Source organism: Malus domestica, chromosome 03, assembly GCF_042453785.1.
Source record: "Malus domestica chromosome 03, GDT2T_hap1".
NCBI classification, from domain to species: Eukaryota; Viridiplantae; Streptophyta; class Magnoliopsida; order Rosales; family Rosaceae; genus Malus; species Malus domestica.
In genome coordinates, this window is record NC_091663.1 from 18,895,023 (window position 1) to 18,916,776 (window position 21,754).

At 39.1% G+C, this 21,754-nt stretch overlaps 1 protein-coding gene and 1 long non-coding RNA gene across 2 annotated transcripts; both read left to right on the forward strand.

Annotated features, from left to right (window-relative positions):
* The first annotated feature begins 13,209 nt into the window (after positions 1-13,209).
* On the forward strand, positions 13,210-15,692 carry LOC139194227 (uncharacterized). The gene is made up of 3 exons (XR_011578988.1): positions 13,210-13,302; positions 14,194-14,243; positions 15,457-15,692. It is a non-coding gene; the product is annotated as an uncharacterized lncRNA (long non-coding RNA).
* A 1,025-nt stretch (positions 15,693-16,717) lies between these two features.
* On the forward strand, positions 16,718-20,107 carry LOC139194702 (uncharacterized). The gene is made up of 6 exons (XM_070819606.1): positions 16,718-17,100; positions 17,187-17,317; positions 17,385-17,460; positions 17,544-18,164; positions 19,306-19,460; positions 19,688-20,107. The coding sequence occupies exons 1-6, from the start codon at positions 16,971-16,973 to the stop codon at positions 20,105-20,107; spliced, it is 1,533 nt and encodes a 510-aa protein (XP_070675707.1). The 5' UTR covers positions 16,718-16,970.
* The last annotated feature ends 1,647 nt before the right edge of the window (positions 20,108-21,754 follow it).

Sequence of the window (21,754 nt, forward strand, 5' to 3'; positions counted from 1 at the left end):
CATGTGAGTAGACCTCCATGCAAGTACTCTCGTTCGATTGTGTTCAGTGAACTCATTCCCTTAATGAGCACCTACATACCTGTCTTAGTGTCACTACACGAATGGGATGAGACTTTCCATCATTCCAATTGAAGGGGACATAGTATGTACTGGTCTTTGCATTGTCAGTATCCCTCTGACAATCATATGACCAGGAACCTTTTTGAACATGATGGTTATGTGAAGAAGGTCTCTGTAGTCTAACATCATTAGATTATTTCTTCCATCGATCCATTGTCCATGGATTCACTATTTAGGACATATATCGTTTATTGAGATAGTCCTAATTAGTATCTTTGCCTTTTGATGTGTAAGAGTCATCTATACACACATTCATTATCCTGAAATGTTTCTTCCAAAGATTGACTTTCAGGGCATATTTCCAATAGCTAGCTCATCACATAGCTCATCACATATGCTAGCTCATCACAATTTCATCATATATGCTAGCTCATCACATATCTCATCATATATGCTAGCTCATCACAATTTCATCACATATGCTAGCTCATCACATATTTCATCACATATGCTCATATATGCTAGCTCATCACAATTTCATCATATATGCTAGCTCATCACATATTTCATCACATATGCTAGCACATCACAATTTCATCATATATGCTAGCTCATTACATATTTCATCACATGTGCTAGCTCATCACATATTTCATCACATATGCTAGCTCATCACAATTTCATCATATATGCTAGCTCAAAGCTCATTACATATTTCATCACATATGCTAGCTCATCACAATTTCATCACATATGCTAGCTCATCACATATCTCATCATATATGCTAGCTCATCAAAATTTCATCATATATACTAGAGCATCACATATGCTAGCTCATCACAATTTCATCATATATGCTAGCTAGCTCATCACAATTTCATCACATATGCTAGCTCATCACATATTTCATCACATATGCTAGCTCATCACATATTTCATCACATATGCTAGCGCATCACAATTTCATCATATATGCTAGCTCATTACATATTTCATCACATATGCTAGCTTATCACATATCTCATCATATATGCTAGCTCATCACATATTTCATCACATATGCTAGCTCATAAGTCAGAGTCACCTCTAGTGACCTGTACGACTTATCCATAGCTCAATAAATATACCTACACACGAGTCGGAACCACCTAAAGTGGCCTGTATGACAGGACTGGGTGTAAATAAATATGCTCAAGTGCTACGATCATGTGAAGACTGTGCGAATAATCGCGGGTCACCTATAAGTCGGAACCACCTAAAGTGGTCTGTACGACATTATTGTGCACCTACCTTGGATCCAAGGTGAGTGTAAGGTGTGGGAGGTGAACATAACATGAAGGACTATGCCCTGGCCACGGGCAGGAGCACTAACACCGGGGTGCAGGTTTATGAGCTCTCAATGCATCTCAACATAACATGTACGACTCATGGGCAGCCTGTACAACAGTGTCGGAGTTGCCAATCATTGCAACCTGTACGACAATGTCGGAGTTTCCTATTAACATAAATATAGTCATGCCATAACTCGATCCTTTCGAGTAACACCATAAACTCACTTGAACTTACCTGTGTGTCATGCGTTCCTCTTCTCACTTCAAAGCATTTACAGTAATTAAGTGCAGGTAGTATACATATGAATATGCCATGATGCAACCTAATATCGACCATGTCATAACATTTTAAAATATATACATACATATAACATGGCGAAAAATGCATAATCCATAACGCCCCACTTGTTAGGTTGCCTAATTACATATTTCTAGAAGTCCTAGAACCTGCCCTAGATATTGCCGCACCACCCTACGCTTTTTCCTTTCCTTGTAGCACAAGGGATCCTCTCATTTCCTATTTTCTGATTTTAATTCACATTCCCCTTTAGTTCTAGGTATTGCCGCACCTTTCTCTCCTTTCTTACCTATTTTCTGACCCAAAATTGCATTCCCTTTTGTTTCAATTCTTGCCGCATAAGGGGAGAGGATTCTTACCTATTTTGTGACCCAAAACACATTCCTAAATCTGTCCTACAATTTCTGCCGAATTTCTCTTTCCTATTCTCTTTAATTCCTGCACCTTTCTTGCCTATTTTCCATTGATTTCTGATTCCAAATTTAATAAATTTGTAGCCCTTCCTTTCCCTATAAATAAGACCCCTTTCTGACCATTCTAAGCACTCCACCCTTCACCATAACCAACCTATATCCATCCACCACCACAAATCACCATAAAAACCTTCACCCATCCCTTATGCAGCAACAAAGAAGAAGGAAGGAGACCCTTGGACGTGCTTGCCATTCACGACGTTGGATTGTTGGAGCGTTTCTAGGTGTTTTCATTCTTTGTTTTTAATGTCTAAATTTATGTATCTTTGTTTTGCGTTTATGAGGAACTAAGCCCTTCTTGACTAGGGGGCTATTCAATACCATGATTATACTTGCATTATGAATTGATTACCTTCAGTTGTTATTTCATAAGTTGTGAATTCAATTTGCTTAACCATTTGATTGATAACTTATTCTTGTATGTTTATTAAGAGTGCACACTTAGTTTTCATGCAAGGATTTGAAGCTAAAATATAAGGGAGTTTCACCTAATAGTTACAAACTTATATTTGCAAGTAGTGGAGGTCGCTTATAAACGATCGTGTTAAGTGAATTCTTGGCAAAAGTTTCATGCTTTTCATAGTTACAATTGCCTTGTCAATGCTTATAGTTTTCATGAAACTTAATGATCTTTGATTGTACCTTTATTGTGCTTTTCACGTAGGGGACTTTTAGAGAATGCTTTGAATTGTTGTATGTGCTTTCCCATCCAATTCATTAACTTAAGGAGAACTTGAAGGTTAAAAAAGTGCTGTCACAGTTAACCTGGAGTATTGAGTTTCATGACTTATTGAGAGAAGCAATTGGAAATCAATTTGAATGCAAGTGTGTCATGTGTGGAGAAGAACCCTCTAGTTACCCCATATCTCATCAATTCACCTAAATTTGCTTAAGAATCTGTTTAAATTGTTCTTGTTTTAATTTACTTATTTTCGTCCAAAACCAAACCCCCTTTACTTTGTTAAGTCATATTAGTTAGAACTTGTCTTAGATTGTGTTTTTAAGTGTTTTGAGCCTTTAGAAACCCAAATTTCGTCCAAATTGTGTTTAGAGCTCAAAACTGCCCAGTTTGTGTTTTTAGGCAGTTTTGAGTGTTTTTAGCTTGTTTTGAGTCTTTTGAGTTTGTTTTGAGTCTTTTGAGTCTAGTTAAGTGTTTTAAAGCTTAGTTTTATCTATTTGAGTCAGTTTAGAGTGTTTAGCAATCCCTCCTAATCCCCGGTTTAAGAACGATCCCTACTTATACATATACTACAATTGTCAACAAGAGGGTTTAATTTGTGTGTTAAGTTAATTTACGCATCAAATTTTGGCGCCGTTGCTGGGGATTAGTAACTTTGCTAATCCCCCGTTGTTTCTTTTTGTTTATTTTTCGTGTCTTTTGTTTTAGTCACAGATTTAAATATCGATATTATCGGCGATATTTCGCCGATAATATCGATTTTTCCGGTCGGCGATATTTTAACTGGTTTCCGTGGGGTTTTCGGCCAAATATCGCGATATTATCGATAATATCGATAATATCGCGATATTTGGAAATTATCGGCGAAATATCCATGGACGGTGGAATCGGAATCCGAGGCGACGTCGGAGAAGAACGCCGGAGACGGTGGGGCGATTCCCGGGCCGGTTTCGTCCCAAAAACCTTGCAAAAACACAAATCTTAACATTAATTTCACAAATATACATCAGATTTCACAAATATACAAACGATTCAAGGCAAGGTGAAGTCGGAGAGATTAGGGTTTAGGGTTTCATGGAATCTCACCTGACGAAGCGGAATACGAACGATCCTTGCTCCGCGGCGCACCTCTGACTTCGCCTGAGCCACGATCAACGGCGATCTGTGTGTGTGTGTGTGTTTGGGAGAAGAGAGATCGGAGATCTCTCTTTGTATGTGGGTGTTTGGGAGAAGAGAGATCGGAGAAGGGAGAAGAGAGATCGGAGAATGGAGATGAGAGATCGATAGATCTCTGTGTGCATGTGTGTGTTTGGCAGAAGAGAGATCGGAGATCTCTGTGAGTCCGATCTCTGTGTGTGCGTGTGTTGGACTTGGATCCGATGTCAACCTGTGGAGCTCTCTGTGTGAGTGTGTGTGTGGGAGAAGAGAAGGGAGAAGAGAGATGGAGAAGGATGATCGAGAGAGAGAGAGACTGAGGAGCTCTCTGTGTGTGTGTGTGTTTGGAAGAAGAGAAGGGAGAAGAGAGAACGAGAAGGATCGAGAGAGAGAGAGACTGAGGTGTGGTCTGCGTGCGTGCGTTGTGTGTGCGTGCGATGTGTTTTTGACAGTGATGATGTGTGTGGGTTCCTCCTGTCAGGAGGATAAACTCATTCAATATTTTTACAATTATTTAGACAATTTCATGCAGCTTTTACAATTATCAATTGTATTCTTTTCAGACCATAACTCCGCCTATGTCTTACATGGCCGGTCCCAAGCCCGGATAAAGGAGGAGGGGGAGGGCGTCAGGTAGTCGACAGCCGGCACTCCATGATCACGTCGAATCCTTATGAAAATGAATCCAGAACAAAATCGCGCTAAAGCTAGGGCGTCACCCGTAAGTGGCGCGCTGTGTGGCCTGAGCACAGTGATAAGTGAGCAAGGGTCGCTGTATCTCCATCGGCACCCGGATGCAGTGTTAAATGAGCAAGGGGGCCATAGAAACTTCTTTTCGAACGACTCCACTCAAAGTTGTTTGGGAGCATATGCTCCTATCAACTTTACCCGGGACACACAAAAGAAGTACTTTGATCCTATTAGACGGGGGAGGGTGAAGAAGCTAGGACAGAAGGGTAGAGTTCAAGAGAGCAAAATGCGTTTAGGAACGTGGAATATAGGAACCTTAACGGGAAAATCTATGGAAGTAGTGGAAGTTATGGTGAGGAGAAGGATAAATATTATGTGCCTACAAGAAACTAAGTGGGTTGGTAGTAAGGCAAAGGATCTAGAAAACTCAGGGTTTAAACTTTGGTATTCGGGCACAAATAGAACGAGAAACGGTGTTGGCATCATCGTGGACAAGACCTTGGTACAAGATGTTGTAGATGTCAAGAGGGTAGGAGATAGAATCATGGCAATCAAGATTGTAATAGGACAAGAACTTATCAATGTGATTAGTGCGTACGCACCTCAAGTAGGGTTGGATACGAGTTCGAAGGAGAAATTTTGGGAAGATCTTGGAGACTTGGTGCAAGGAATTGCTCAGACGGAGAAGTTATTTATAGGAGGAGATTTAAATGGACACGTGGGCAGGGAGACAGGCAACTATGGAGGTTTTCATGGTGGCCATGGTTTTGGGGAGAGAAACGAGGATGGGGAAGCTATCTTGGATTTTGCAATGGCATATGATCTCTTCTTAGCCAACACCTTCTTTAAGAAGAGAGAAGAACATGTGATCACCTACAAGAGTGGGTCGTCAAAAACACAAATAGATTTTCTTCTAATGAGGAAAGGGGATCGTATAACTTGTAAGGATTGCAAAGTTATACCAGGAGAGAGCGTGGCTAATCAACATCGCTTGTTGGTGATGGATGTACATATCAAAAGAGTAAGACAAAAGAACAAGACTTGGAAGTGCCCAAGGACTAGATGGTGGAATCTAAAAGAAGAAAAACAAGCCATTTTCAAAGAGAAGGTAATCACCCAATGTGTGTGGGATAGAGAGGGGGAAGCTAGCCAAATGTGGGATTCCATGGCTAGTTGTATCCGAAAAGTAGCAAAAGAGGTATTAGGAGAGTCCAAGGGCTTTGCCCCACACCAAAAGGAATCTTGGTGGTGGAATGAGGAGGTACAAACAAAGGTGAAGGCTAAGAAGGAATGTTGTAAAGCCTTATACAAGGAGAGGACTGATGAAAATGGTGAAAGGTATAGAAAAGCGAAGCAAGAGGCGAAGAAAGCTGTCAGAGAAGCTAAGTTAGCGGCTTACGACGATATGTATAAACGACTAGATACCAAAGAAGGAGAGTTGGATATCTATAAACTATCTAGAGCAAGGGAAAAGAAGACAAGGGACCTAAACCAAGTGAGGTGCATCAAGGATGAGGATGGAAAGGTTCTTGCTACAGAGAACGCGGTTAAAGACAGATGGAGAGGTTATTTTCATAATCTTTTCAATGAAGGACATGAAATGAGTGCTTCTTTAGGGGAGTTGAGTAACTCAGAAGAGTGTAGAAACTACTCTTTTTATCGTCGAATCCGGAAGGAAGAAGTGGTTGTAGCTTTGAAGAAGATGAAGCATAAAAAAGCAATAGGCCCAGACGATATACCAATCGAAGTGTGGAAACTTTTGGGAGAGACAGGTATAACATGGCTCACTGACCTTTTCAATAGGATTTTGAAAACGAAGAAGATGCCAAATGAGTGGCGAATGAGCACTTTGGTGCCTATCTACAAGAATAAGGGCGACGTACAAAATTGCATGAACTATAGGGGTATTAAGCTAATGAGTCATACAATGAAGCTCTGGGAGAGAGTCATTGAGCATAGATTGAGGCAAGAGACACGGGTTTCGGACAACCAATTCGGGTTCATGCCAGGGCGCTCAACCATGGAGGCAATCTATCTCTTACGAAGATTGATGGAAAGATATAGAGATGGGAAAAAGGATTTACACATGGTCTTTATAGATTTGGAAAAAGCGTATGATAGGGTCCCAAGAGACATTCTTTGGAGGATTTTAGAGAAGAAAGGAGTACGAGTAGCATATATCCAAGCTATAAAGGATATGTATGAAGGAGCAAAGACTGCCGTAAGAACTCATGAAGGACAAACCGAAAGCTTTCCCATAACTGTAGGATTACATCAAGGCTCATCCTTAAGTCCTTACCTTTTTGCGTTGGTAATGGATGAGTTAACACGACATATTCAAGATGATATTCCTTGGTGTATGCTTTTCGCAGACGATATAGTGTTGATAGATGAAACTCAGGAAGGGGTAAATGCAAAGCTTAACCTTTGGAGAGAAGTGTTGGAATCTAAAGGTCTTCGCCTAAGCCGATCAAAGACAGAATATATGGAGTGCAAGTTCAGTGCAAATGGAGGCCAAAACGAGTTAGGGGTGAGGATCGGAGATCAAGAAATACCAAAGAGCGACCGTTTTCGTTACCTAGGATCTATCTTGCAAAAGAACGGAGAATTAGATGGAGATCTCAACCATAGAATACAAGCTGGATGGATGAAGTGGAAGAGTGCATCCGGCGTGTTGTGTGACCGCCGTATGCCACTGAAGCTCAAGGGAAAATTTTATAGGACGGCAATAAGGCCGGCGATGCTGTATGGCACAGAATGTTGGGCGGTGAAACATCAACACGTACACAAAATGGGTGTAGCGGAGATGAGGATGCTTCGTTGGATGTGTGGGCACACGAGAAAGGATAAGATTAGGAATGAGGATATCCGGGGTAAAGTAGGAGTAGCCGAAATTGAAGGAAAGATGAGAGAAAATCGGTTACGGTGGTTTGGACATGTGCAAAGAAGGCCTACTGACGTTCCGATTAGAAGATGCGACTATGGGACAGAGGTTCAGGGCCGAAGGGGTAGAGGAAGACCTAGGAAAACTTTGGAAGAGACTCTAAGAAAAGACTTAGAGTACTTGGATCTAACGAAGGACATGACACAGGATCGAGCACAATGGCGTTCTAAGATTCATATAGCCGATCCCACTCAGTGACTTGGATTTTCCAAGTCTCCAACCGAGAAGTTTTCCTCATTCGGGAAATTAAGAGAACACTACCCCAACCTACATGCTCCACTCAGAAAGCTTCAACATACAAGCTTTAACAAAAGAAAATTCAAAGAACTCAGCGAAGAAGGCTTTGGTGTATTTAACACAATACGTTGAAATGAATGAAAGCTTATTTATTGATATCCCCGATAAGCTACAAATATGTACATATACATGAGTCAAAATAAGCACACAAGAGGGAGCCTTCACAAAGGTTGCTTAGGAGAAGTCTCAGCAGTCGGTAGAGCCCCAGAAAGAGAAGGCACCGGAGGGGGATCATTTGGAGCCTCAGTACTGGACAGAACCCTAGAAGGAGGAGGCATCAGAGGTTGATCATTTGGAGCTTCATTACGCGGTACAGCCCCAGAAGACGAAGGCAATAAATGCCTTTGGAACAAACCCACAAATCTCTGATGATCAAGTAAAACCTGACCATCAGTTTCCTTCATCTGGTCAAGCTTCCTCTTCATGTTTGTAGCATAGTCATGTGCGAGCCGGTGCAACTGTTTATTCTCATGCTTGAGCCCTCTAATCTCCTGTTTGAGACTCATCACTTCAGCCGCCAATGATTCAACTTGGCGGGTTCGAGCAAATAGGCGTTGGGCCATATTAGACACAGAACCTGCACACTGAACACTGAGAGCCAGCGAATCCTTAACAGCTAACTCATCAGACCGTTTGGAAAGTAGTCTGTTATCTTTGGGAGTGAGAAGGTTCCTGGCCACCACCGCAGCGGTCATATCATTCTTCATCACGGAATCCCCAACGGTAAGAGGACCAGTAGGGGAGACGAAGGATGGGCGCCATATGTTGTCTGGAGAAGGCGGGGCTGCCTCTTCAACAAGGTTCAAGTCAAAACGACGGTCGGAGGGGCCAGACATTTTCAAAGGTGTTGAAGAGAGAAGAGGTCGGACAAATCAAGATCTTAGAAGTGCAAGAATGAAGCTTCTACTGGTGGAGATTCAAGTGTGCTTTGGAACTTAATGCCAGCCCCTATAAAAATCTGCACTCGACGAAGCTTCAGAAATCGAAGAGGCGCCTGCTCAGAAATCGAAGAGGCGTTTGCTTTCTCAAAAGCTGGGCTGCTTAGAGATCACGAGGGTTGATCTCAGAAATCGAAGAGGCGTTTGCTTTCTCAAAAGTTGGGCTGCTCAAAGACCACGAAGGCCGATCTCAAAAATCGAAGAGGCGCTCGCTTTCTCAAAAGCTGGGCTCCCCAGAGACCACGAGGGCCGATATCAGAAATCGAAGAGGCACCTACTTTTCCAGCCTATTCCAGCCTTGTCAGCACCTGTCACACGCACACTCAGTTTTGCGGAAATTATGGGCATTCTGTCAAAGACTTCTGGGGAAGTAGAAAACACATGAATCTTACTGTTCAATCACCCACTTCCCACACGCAACAATAGCTCATGGGTACCACAGATAACTTTGCCAAAGTTCTCTGCCAAAGTTGAGCACGCGAAGCTTGCAGCTCCCACTACATCGCTCTGACCAAGAAGGGTAAAAGAATAGCAAAGAAACAGCACTAACAAAGTTTAGACCCATAAATTTTGAAGGTCTAGCTACCATATTATTACCCACAAGGGTAAAGGAACAGTACCACTGCTGGATAATTGGAAAGTCCCTGTGTGTCAACCTCTGTGCTTCGTGGCAAGGTAGACTAGCAAACATGCCCAACCTTTACTCACATTCGAGAAAACACTCCCAATAAGATTGCTTGCTCCAAAATCGAAGAGGCACCGTCCTCCGAATCTCGAGAACCAGACTCCCAACATGACTACTTTCTTAAAAATCGAAGAGAGGGTAAAGGAACAGTACCATTGCTGGATAATTGGAAAGTCCCTGTGTGTCAACCTCTGTGCTTCGTGGCAAGGTAGACTAGCAAACATGCCCAACCTTTACTCACATTCGAGAAAACACTCCCAACAAGATTGCTTGCTCCAAAATCGAAGAGGCACCGCCCTCCGAATCTCGAGAGCCAGACTCCCAACATGATTACTTTCTCAAAAATCGAAGAGACACTGCTCCCCGAATCTCGAGAGCCAGACCCCCAGCATGATTGCTTTCTCAAAAATCGATGAGGCATCGTTCTCCGAATCAATCGAAGAGGCGCTCGCTTTCTCAAAAGCTGGGCTGCTCAGAGACCACGAGGGCCGATCTCAGAAATCGAAGAGGCACCTACTTTTCTAGCCTTGTCAACACCTGTCACACGCACACTCAGCTTTGCAGAAATTATGGGCATTCTGTCGAAGACTTCTGGTGAAGTAGAAAGCACATGAATCTTACTGTTCAATCACCCACTTCCCACACGCAACAATAGCTCATGGGTACCACAAATAACTTTGCCAAAGTTCTCTGCCAAAGTTGAGCACGTGAAGCTTGCAGCTCCCACTACATCGCTCTGACCAAGAAAGGTAAAAGAATAGCAAAGAAACAGCACTAACAAAAGTTTAGACACATAAATTTTGAAGGTCTAGCTACCATATTATTACCCACAACTGTAAAGGAACAGTACCACTGCTGGATAATTGGAAAGTCCCTGTGTGTCAACCTCTGTGCTTCGTGGCAAGGTAGACTAGCAAACATGCCCAACCTTTACTCACATTCGAGAAAACACTCCCAATAAGATTGCTTGCTCCAAAATCGAAGAGGCACCGTCCTCCGAATCTCGAGAGCCAGACTCCCAACATGACTACTTTCTCAAAATCGAAGAGAGGGTAAAGGAACAGTACCATTGCTGGATAATTGGAAAGTCCCTGTGTGTCAACCTTTGTGCTTCGTGGCAAGGTAGACTAGCAAACATGCCCAACCTTTACTCACATTCGAGACAACACTCCCAACAAGATTGCTTGCTCCAAAATCGAAGAGGCACCACCCTCCGAATCTCGAGAGCCAGACTCCCAACATGTTACTTCCTCAAAAATCGAAGAGACACTGCTCTCCGAATCTCGAGAGTCATACCCCCAGCATGATTGCTTTCTCAAAAATCGAAGAGGCATCGTTCTCCGAATCTCGAGAGCCAGATACCACAGACCACTTTTTCAAAGTGCTCTGACAGAGTTAAAACATGTGAAACTGGTAGCTCCCACTACCGTGCTATGACCAAGCAGGGTAAAGGAATAGCATTACTACTTGTTGTTAGGGAGACTCCTATATATGTCGACCTCCATCCCCAACGGACAGGCAGACCTGCAAAAATGCTCAACCCTTCATCATATCTGAGAGGGCACTCCCAACGAAGCCTTTCGAAATATTCAGCTTTCTTTCCCCCCGATAATACCTCTGCAAACAAGCTATACTAGAGCAAGAATATCTCATATCATCAGGGTTAAAAGCAAGAGTATCCCATATCATGCTTTTTCCCTGTCTTTTCTTTTGGCCTTGTTTTTACCTGCAAGACAAAGAGAAAGAGAGCAATCAGTCAGCACTTGGAATCAAGCTTCCAGCCAGGAACTGACTGCCTGGAACCCCTTACCTGATTACTTACCTGGCATTGCTCTCGAGTACTCATCTTCAACATCTTATGTTTCCAGGGAAGATTCCGCATCTGCTTGAGGAACAGATAGGGCAAGTGCGAAGGATACAAGGAAGCATGTGGAGACAAGCGTAACAGCACACGTGCCGATACATTCATTACTCTGTCAAAAGCAAAAGTATCCCATATCAGCAGGGTGGAACGTACTCTAGATTTGATGGACTTGTTTTGACCCTCAAATTCTTCAGTCGGCCTTATACTCTGGAGGAAACCAGAAAACCCTCCAGCTCAGTTCAAGAATAAGCCTGTGGAAAGTTACTTCTTCAAAAGCAAAAGTATCTCATATCATCTCTTCTCATTTTTCTTCTCTTTATCCTTCATGCTGCTGCAAGATGGGGAGAAGGTGAACAATCAGTCGGAGCTCTGATTGCTTACCTTGTCTGTCACCTCTTTCAGCAGACCCCCTAGCTCGGCGACTTGGGGGACTCCTACTACATGGTTTGTATCGCGCTTGACCAAGCCTGAAACTACAAGTAAGCTTCAAGTGAAATTGATACATTACCTTGTGCATCTCCACCAGTTAAAGATACCACCCCTGGATGGAGGAAGAGTACTTCCAGAGAAGATGCCACATCTACCTATGAGACAGATAAGGCAAGTCAAGACGACACCACACTCCGATACTTAGAAGTTTCGTGATTACGAGATCATTCTCCCACAATATTTCCTAATGTCATTTGTACTAAATCATTCACTTGTACTCACTAAATGAGAGCTTGAACCTATGTACTTGTGTAAACCCTTCACAATTAATGAGAACTCTTCTATTCCGTGGACGTAGCCAATCTGGGTGAACCACGTACATCTTGTGTTTGCTTTCCTATCTCTATCCATTTATATACTTATCCACACTAATGACCGGAGCAATCTAGCGAAGATCACAAAAAGCGATCGTTTTCGCTACCTAGGATCTATCTTGCAAGAGAACGGAGAATTAGATGGAGATCTCAACCATAGAATATGAGCTGGATGGAAAGAGTGCATCCGGCGTGTTGTGTGACCGTCGTAGGCCACTGAAGCTCAAGGGAAAATTTTATAGGACGGCAATAAGGCTAGCGATGTTGTATGGCACAGAATGTTGGGTGGTGAAGCATCAACACGTACACAAAATGGGTGTAGCGGAGATGAGGATGCTTCGTGGGATGTGTGGGCACACGAGAAAGGATAAGATTGGGAATGAGGATATCCGAGGTAAAGTAGGAGTAGCCGAAATTGTAGGAAAGATGAGAGAAAATCGGCTCCGGTGATTTTGAACATGTGCAAAGAAGGCCGACTGACGCTCCGGTTCGAAGATGTGACTACGGGACAGAGGTTCAGGGCCGAAGGGGTAGAGGAAGACCTATGACAACTTTGGAAGAGACTCTAAGAAAAGACTTAGAGTACTTGGATCTAACGGAGGACATGACACAAAACCGAGCGCAATGGCGTTCTAGGATTCATATAGCCGACCCCACTTAGTGGGAAAAGGCTTTGTTGTTGTTGTTGTTGTTGTTGTATTCTTTTCAGACCATGAATGGTGGTCATTTGTGTGTGTGTGTGTGTGGGTTCCTCCTGTCAGGAGGACACATGACTCATTCCATATTCTCGACAACACGAACAATTATTTGGACAATTTCATGCATCTTTTACCATTATCATCAGTAGTCTTTTGAAAAGACTCTTTTCAAACCGGTGGTTTCATTCAAAACCGTGTGCCAATATTGTTTTAAAAGGTGGAGTTTCAGAGTTATTGTGTGAACTCGTTCAAAGTTGTCATTGTGAAAAAATTTCAAGAGGTGGAGTATTAGTATCAGAGGAGCATTTTCGATTATTTTATTTCCCTTACCCCTTTCAAAGTCATTCCAGATCCAGAGCTTAAACACAAAGGGTTCCATATTTAAAGTAAGTTTACAAACTTATATTTATATTCTTATAATTTATACAACAACAAAAAAATTTGTGTGAACTCGTATGTAAATTTTTTAAGTAATTAATACTTGCATGTTAGTTTTTGTAAGTAATTAAGTAATGTTAACAATTGCATGTTAATTTTTGTAAGTAATTAAGTAATGTTAATACTTGCATGTTAGTTTTTGTAAGTAATTAAGTAATGTTAACAATTACATGTTAATTTTTTTTAAGTAATTAATACTTGCATGTTAGTTTTTGTAAGTAATTAAGTAATGTTAATACTTGCATGTTAGTTTTTGTAAGTAATTAAGTAATGTTAACAATTGCATGTTAATTTTTTTTAAGTAATTAATACTTGCATGTTAGTTTTTGTAAGTAATTAAGTAATGTTAACAATTACATGTTAATTTTTTTTAAGTAATTAATACTTGCATGTTAGTTTTTGTAAGTAATTAAGTAATGTTAATACTTGCATGTTAGTTTTTGTAAGTAATTAAGTAATGTTAACAATTGCATGTTAATTTTTTTTAAGTAATTATTACTTGCATGTTAGTTTTTGTAAGTAATTAAGTATTGTTAACAATTACATGTTAATTTTTTTTAAGTAATTAATACTTGCATGTTAGTTTTTGTAAGTAATTAAGTAATGTTAATACTTGCATGTTAGTTTTTGTAAGTAATTAAGTAATGTTAACAATTGCATGTTAATTTTTTTTAAGTAATTATTACTTGCATGTTAGTTTTTGTAAGTAATTAAGTATTGTTAACAATTACATGTTAATTTTTTTTAAGTAATTAAGTAATGTTGTATAATTATTCCCTAGGATAATTTTAATATGTTTAATGTTATTTATTATTTTATTTCCCTTACCATTTTCAAAGCCATTCCAGATCCATTCCAAAGCTTGAACACAAAGGGTTCCATATTTAAGGTAAGTTATTTATATTATTGTAATTTATACAACAACAAATAAATTGTGTGGACTCGTATGTTAATTTTTTTAAGTAATTAATACTTGCATGTTAATTTTTGTAAGTAGTTAAGTAATGTTAACAATTACTTGTTAATTTTTTGTAAGTAATTAAGTAATGTTGTATAATTATTCCCTACGATAATTTTAAAATGTTTAATGTTATTTATTATTTTATTAATATTAGGTTTTATTATCAAATAGGATTATTAATATTGGATTATTCATTAAATTGAATTATTATTAAAGTGGATTATTATTAAATTGGATTATTATCAAAAAGGAATATTATTCTTCACTATGTTTTATATTAGGATTATTTTCATGAAACATAATTATCATCATTTATAGTAGGATTATTTATATTAGGATTATTATCAAAAAGGAATATTATTCATCATTTATATTAGGATTATTTTTTTATCAAATTGGATTATTCTTCATTAATATTAGGTTTTTTTATTATCAAATTGGATCATTATTCATTAAATTAGATTATTATAAAATTGAATTATTATTCATTAAATTGGATTATTCATTAAATTGGCTTATTATCAAATTGGACTATTCATTAAAGCCCACTTAATGTAGTCTCCAAACTTGACCTTAGGCCCAAATCTCAAACATAACCACACTTGGGTTGGGTTGGGTTGAACCAAAAGGTCCAAAACTTAGGAAAAAAAAAACGAATTATTCATTTTTATTCATTAATATTAGGTTTTTTTTATTATCAAATTGGATTATTCATTAATATTAGGTTTTTTTAATTATCAAATTGGATTATTGATTAAATTGGATTATTATTAAAGTGGATTATTATTAAATTGGATTATTATCAAAAAGGAATATTATTCTTCACTATGTTTTATATTAGGATTATTTTCATGAAACATAATTATCATCATTTATAGTAGGATTATTTATATTAGGATTATTATCAAAAAGGAATATTATTCATCATTTATATTAGGATTATTTTTTTATCAAATTGGATTATTATTCATTAATATTAGGTTTTTTTATTCCATATTAATTTTTTAATTACTTAAATTTTTACAATCATTTTCTTTACTTCATATTGTATTCTTCTGTAGAATAACTTTATTATTTAGGTTCTGTAGAATAACTTTATTATTTAATTCTTTTGTCTAATTTTCATGAAAAATAAATGTAGGTACGTTTAAGATGTCTAGTGGAGCTAGTAAACGTGATCCAGCTTGGGAACATGGCGACCCAATAGACGGAAACAAACATGGCACAATTTGCAAATATTGTGGTCGGGTAATGAAGAGTGGTGGAGTGACACGACTTAAGTACCATCTTAGTGGATTAGATCCAGCAAAAAATGTCCAACGATGCGATAATGTCCCCCCAGAAGTGAAGACATTCATCAGCACATTATTAAAAAATAAAAAACAGCAGAAGGAAAAGATGACACAAGGAATGGAAAATATTCGAGCTGGGCTACAGGGAGAAGTCTATGGCCAAGCGGTTGACAGTGATGATGATGACGATGAGGACGATTGTGATGATGACATGGGACCTGAAGAACGACGCAGTTTGAAACAAGCATTACGTGCCTCCAAACAGTCAGCATGGGAAAGAGAACACCTTCATAAAATTCCTAATAGGGGACAAGGTTCCGGGACAAGTGGTGGTGCACAAATGAGACGGGGAGGCAGTCTTAGAGAATCACAACCAACACCACCAATAGCCCCAAGTTTATATAAGTCATCCAACGCACGTCAAAAGAGTGTTTGGAGTTATTTCAAGGGAGGTAATGTGAAGGAGGGAATGGGGCGTCTAATTAGCAAGTTCTTTATCTATGAAAATGTCCCTGCTGCGAAGGCTTCATCACATCATTTCAAAAATATGGTAGTGGGATGTCAACAGGCCGGTGTTGGAGTACAACCTCCCACTCCTTATGAGATAAGAAACAAATATTTGGATATGGAGTATAAAGACATTGGCGAGTATGTTAACAAGTTGAGGTCAAAGTGGGAAACTAATGGTTGCACAATCATGTGTGACAGATGGACCGGCCCGACCAGATTATCTATCATCAACTTCATGGTATACTCCAAGGGCAAGACAATTTTTTTGAAGTCTGTTGATGCTTCAGACCATATAAAGAATTACAAGTATATTTACAAATTATTGAGGGATGTAATCATGGAGGTGGGAGAGCATAATGTTGTCCAAGTCGTGACCGACAACGGTTCTGCATTTGTCAAAGCTGGAAAAAAGTTAATGAAGCATCATAATGTGTTTTGGACATCATGTGCAGCACATTGTATTGATCTTATGTTTGAGGCAATGGGGAAGAGAGAGAATGTTGCTACTGTGGTCAAAAGAGCCAGAACGATCACTAATTATATTTACAATCACGGTTGGTTGTTGGCAAAGATGCGTGAATTTTGCAGATGAGAAATTATTCGTCCAGCTACCACTCGATTCGCCACCAACTATATTGCATTAAACAGCCTACTCAAGAAGAAAGCAGGGTTGAAGCAACTATTCACCAGTGATGATTGGGCCAACCACAATTTTAGCCGCTCAAATACAGGTCGTTTGGTGGAAAGTATAGTGCTTGATCATGCTTTTTGGAGTCAAACAGAACATGTGTGTCAAGTGTTTGAACCTCTTTACAAAGTTTTACGGATCGTTGACACAGAAGTGTATCCTACTATGGGGGCTGTATATGAGTTGATGCGTGTAGTGAAGGATGAATTGGAAAGAAAACATGGTGCAAGGTGGGTCGTAAAAATAATTGAAGACCGATGGTATAAAACATTATACCACGATTTGCATGCAGCAGGTATAAATTATGTCATAATTTGCAATTCATTTCTTTAGTTGCACAAGTATTATTTATCTTATTAGAGTATGTGTTTCTTTGAACAGCATATTATTTGAATCCCCGATACCAATACAGACCCGGTGTTGGAGATGATGGTACCCTTATACGTGCTGTACATAATGTATACTCTAAATTAGACCCTGCATCACCAGCAGTTGGCCAATTTGGAAATGAGGTACACAATTACTTAAATTATAATAATTACTTTGTTGGATTAAACTAACACAATTTATTGTATTCAGCTAACATGGTTTAAAGATGCAAGAAGAACATTTGGAGAACCAACATCAGTTGCTGCTCGAACAAATATGTCTCCTAGTGAGTATAAACATATTTCACTATAAGTTTATAATAGAATTTGTTGGAGTTATTAGGCTTATCAACATTATTTTTCATTGTAGCTGAATGGTGGATCATGTATGGGACCGATGCACCAACTGTGAGAAAGTTAGCAATAAAAGTATTATCACAAACAGCTTCCTCATCAGCTTGTGAAAGAAATTGGAGCACATTTGCACTCATCCATACAAAGCAAAGAAATAAGTTGGCTCATAGTAGCTTGGAAAAATTAGTTTATTGCTACTACAACATGAAGCTTCAAATTCGAGATAAGGAAGCAGAAATCGATCATGTCGACCGTGGTGACCCACTAGATGTGTTTGATATTGTTGGTGAAGATGATGATACGGAGGGTAACCAACTTTTTCAATGGATTAGACCTCTTCATTTAGATGATGATGAAGGCAACCCAGCTCCCAGAGTTGCTGAAGAAGCACGTAATGAAGGGATAAATGTAGAAAGAGTATTAGAGGAGGAGGTGGGATCTAGCAGCGCTGACTCTTTCGAAGAACTTTTGCACCCAATGCCAAGCAACACTGGAATTCCACCTTTTTCCAATCCTACACAACCACAACATCGTGCTGATACTAATGATAGCTCTAGTACAAGATCAGGAGACTCACCTACCACCGGAGGTGGGAATGATGAAGGAAATAGTGGAGATGGAGGTAGTGGAGCTGGAGGTAGTGGTGGTGGATATGGAAACTATTATGGACCACCACCTTCCGGATATATGAGCCCCTTCACTGGTGAGGCAAACTTCACGCATGCAACACAAGATGATGACCATGGCAGTAGGCGGGCAGGACCAGGAATTGGTGCCATAAGGAAGGACTATACTCGCAGAGAAAGAGGCAAAGGGATTTTGTCAAGTCAAGAAGATGACTCGTTATCTAGAACTTCAGACTCTTTTGGATTGGGAAGTAGTAACTATGGTTATACTCATAACCAACCATTTCCCTACCCTTCATATCCCATTCCTGTTGGGATGGAATCGAGCGACTCATGGAATCAATCCCAGCCTCAATCTTCAAATGATTTTTCTTATGGACAACCTCAACCAATCTCGGATCCATATGGGTGGCATATTAACAATTACATGCAAAACTATTTTGGGGATTTATCATTTGATAACTACTCTTCACAATACACTCATTCTACACATAGAGATGATGAAGATAGTGACAAATTTGAACCTCATAGGAACTCTATGTGGTACTAAAGTGTAAAATATTGTACTAATTCATTATATATAAATGATTATGGTGTGTTTAGAGTTCTTTCATTAATTACTACATATTTTCTACACTCATAATGTTTGTCAGATCGCTATATAATCAACTTGATAATGTTAAATCCATCATGCAATGCATTTCCTTCCAATTTTTTGTGATAAACTAATAGATAATTGACTAAATAAACATCCTACAAAGTTTCAATACAAATTTCCAAGTTTTTCTTACAATTTCCGTGGTTTCCATGTAATTTTTATCGATATCGATATTTTACCGATATTTCCATCGATATTTCCGTGTTTTTGGAGTACCGATATTTCCGATATCACCGATATTTTCTTCCTTGGTTTTAGTTACTGACTTTGTTTCTTTTCGTGTCTTTTGTTTTTAGTTTCTTATTTGGTTTTGTTTTGTTTATTTTAATTTTGATATTTGATTTAGTTATCTTTCTTTGATTTAAGGTACTAGAGAAGTAGGACATGGATTTTGCTAGCATTCAAGCTCAATTGGCAAATCTTACTTCTCAATTGTCGCAGTATGCTGAAAGGACCGCAATGCAAAGTGTCCCTACATTTGGTGCGTCTTATAGGCAAGGATATCAAGCCAATCAATGTCCACAAAGAGATTGGAGTGATCATTCAACTTCTATGTGGTGGGAATCTCAATGAGCTCAACACGAAGGATATTGGCAGCCATACGAGGAGTTCTATTCAAGACCTATGCAATATGCTTAATCAAACTCCGGTTTGTCAATAGATTATAATCAAATTCTTAATGAATTAAATTCTTTGGTGCATGGCTCACAAAATCAAGCCAAGGAGGCTCAACAAGATGCATATTGGCAGCCATATGAGGAGTTCTACACCATGCCTATACAGCCACCACAACCTCCCCCACAATTTTCCCAAACAAATTCAAGTACGTCGATGGATAATGACCAAATTGTTCAATTACTCACCTCTTTGACACAGGAAGCAGAAAATCAAACCAAGAGGATGAAAAATCAAGCCAACAAGATGGATGAATTAGAGAAACAAGTTGGGCAGATTGTGGAGATCATGGCACAAATTCAAGAACAAAGTGAATTCTCCAATGCAAACATTGTAAATTCAATGGAAGATTTTGCAATTGTTGAGGCTATCACTTTGGGAAGTGAAATGGAGGATGAAGTTGTCCCTGAACCATCCAAACATAGCTCGAAAGTGGATGAATTGCTGCTGCAAGAAGAAGAGGAGGATGACGATATGGGCAGTTTAGAAGAACTCTTGCCGCAAGCCCCTCAAGTCCCTATGCCGTCCAACTTAGGTGAGGTGGTTCCTAATTCAATTCATTCTAACATTATTCCATCAAATGTCCATTTTCCTCGCAGATTTTTGATTCGCAAGAAATAAGAGAGTGAAAAAGACATTGTGAAAGCTCTTCCCAAAGTGCAAAGTGATATCCAAATTCTAGGTACAGCAAACCAAGTTTCAGATTGTGTTGAATTGTTTGAAGAACTTTGTACATAAAAAAGAAAGATTCAAGAAAAAGAAGTGGCTGGAGAATGTCAAGAATTCATCAAAGAGGACGTATTTGAAACAACAAAGCCCAAAGAAGTTGAGTTTGATGACACAGGACAAATCAAAACCATCGTAGTAAATCTAGCCAAATTCAAAGTCCCTGAAACTTTCAAAGAAGTGGTGTTCGTCCTTGAGTTCTTATCGGAGCAAAAAGGTAAAACATTTTCTCCAATTTCAAATACGTTTTTTACTAACATGTTGATTTTGATGATTTAGGCACCCACGTTAGAATTTAAACCATTGCCGGATCATTTAAAGTATCACCGTCCATTCAAAGATCAATTCCATGCCTTGGCCACCAATGGAGCTTAATTGGAGGTCTCGTCCGGCTGCAAGATGTTAAAGCAAGCGCTTCTTGGGAGGTAACCCATGCATTCAACTTAGGAACGATGGAACTTTCACTCCACACTCAGATTTGCGTTCCTAAACCCTTATCTTTGCTGCCTTTATTTTATCAAACTTAGTTGTTTTTTTTGTTTGTTTGCTTTCAGTGAGTTTATGCTTAAAACATTGAGGACAATGTTTGATTTAAGTGTGGGGGGATAACAAAGTATTTTTGATGCAAATTCGTGGGTTTTATTACCTATCCCCTCTAAAGTTGTTTCTCATTGTTTTTAAGTGTTTTTAGTGCATTTTGAGCTGTTTTAGTGTGTGTTGAAGTAAAAATCCGAAAATTTGATAAAAATTTGAAAAATTGTTTTGAAAAAGCCAAAAAGAGTTGTTTATGAATCGTTTTTGTGTGTTTGTGTCTTAGGGTACCTTCCAACACAATGATGAGGATTTGGTTTTTAAGTGCATGACTGTTAAAGAAAGTTATAAACATGGATGGAAGTTTGATATGCTCTTTGGTTTATGCTTGGTTGTAGTTATAGTTTACGAATTCACATGTAATCACAAAAGAAAAAAAATCAGTTTTTGTAACATGCTTGAAGGAAGGAACTCAAACTAACGCTACATCCTTGTGAGACTTGAGCCTAAACGTTATTTGGAGAGTTATTAATCTGTGCATTCTTGTTTTCTAAAGTCGTTGCATGATCTCATCATTCTTTGCTTGGTTGCTACTTAGAATGCGTTTCATCATTATAGATCCAAATACTAGAACTCATGCCCGTTCCATTCAAAGCATGATATTGAGTGCATAACACATATTCAAGATGAAGTTGTTTAGTTACCACCAAAGCCAAAAAGCCTATCCCTTTTGTCATATGTTTTGTAGGTTTAACCCCTTTTGAGCCTTCGTTAGCCTATTTTCTTTGTTAACCACATTATCCCTACCTAGCCAGATTAGGACTGTCCACACCCTTGTTCTTAAAGAATAGTGAAGCATGACTTAGAGGGAATTCCTTTTGATTTTTCCAGAAAAACAAGTGTGGGGGAAGGGTTTTCAAAGTGTGTTTTGTGTGCCAAAAGAAAGAAAAGGGCATAAAAAAAAAAGAAAAAAAAATTCGTGGAAAAAGAAAAAGAAGAAGTTTCCATTGC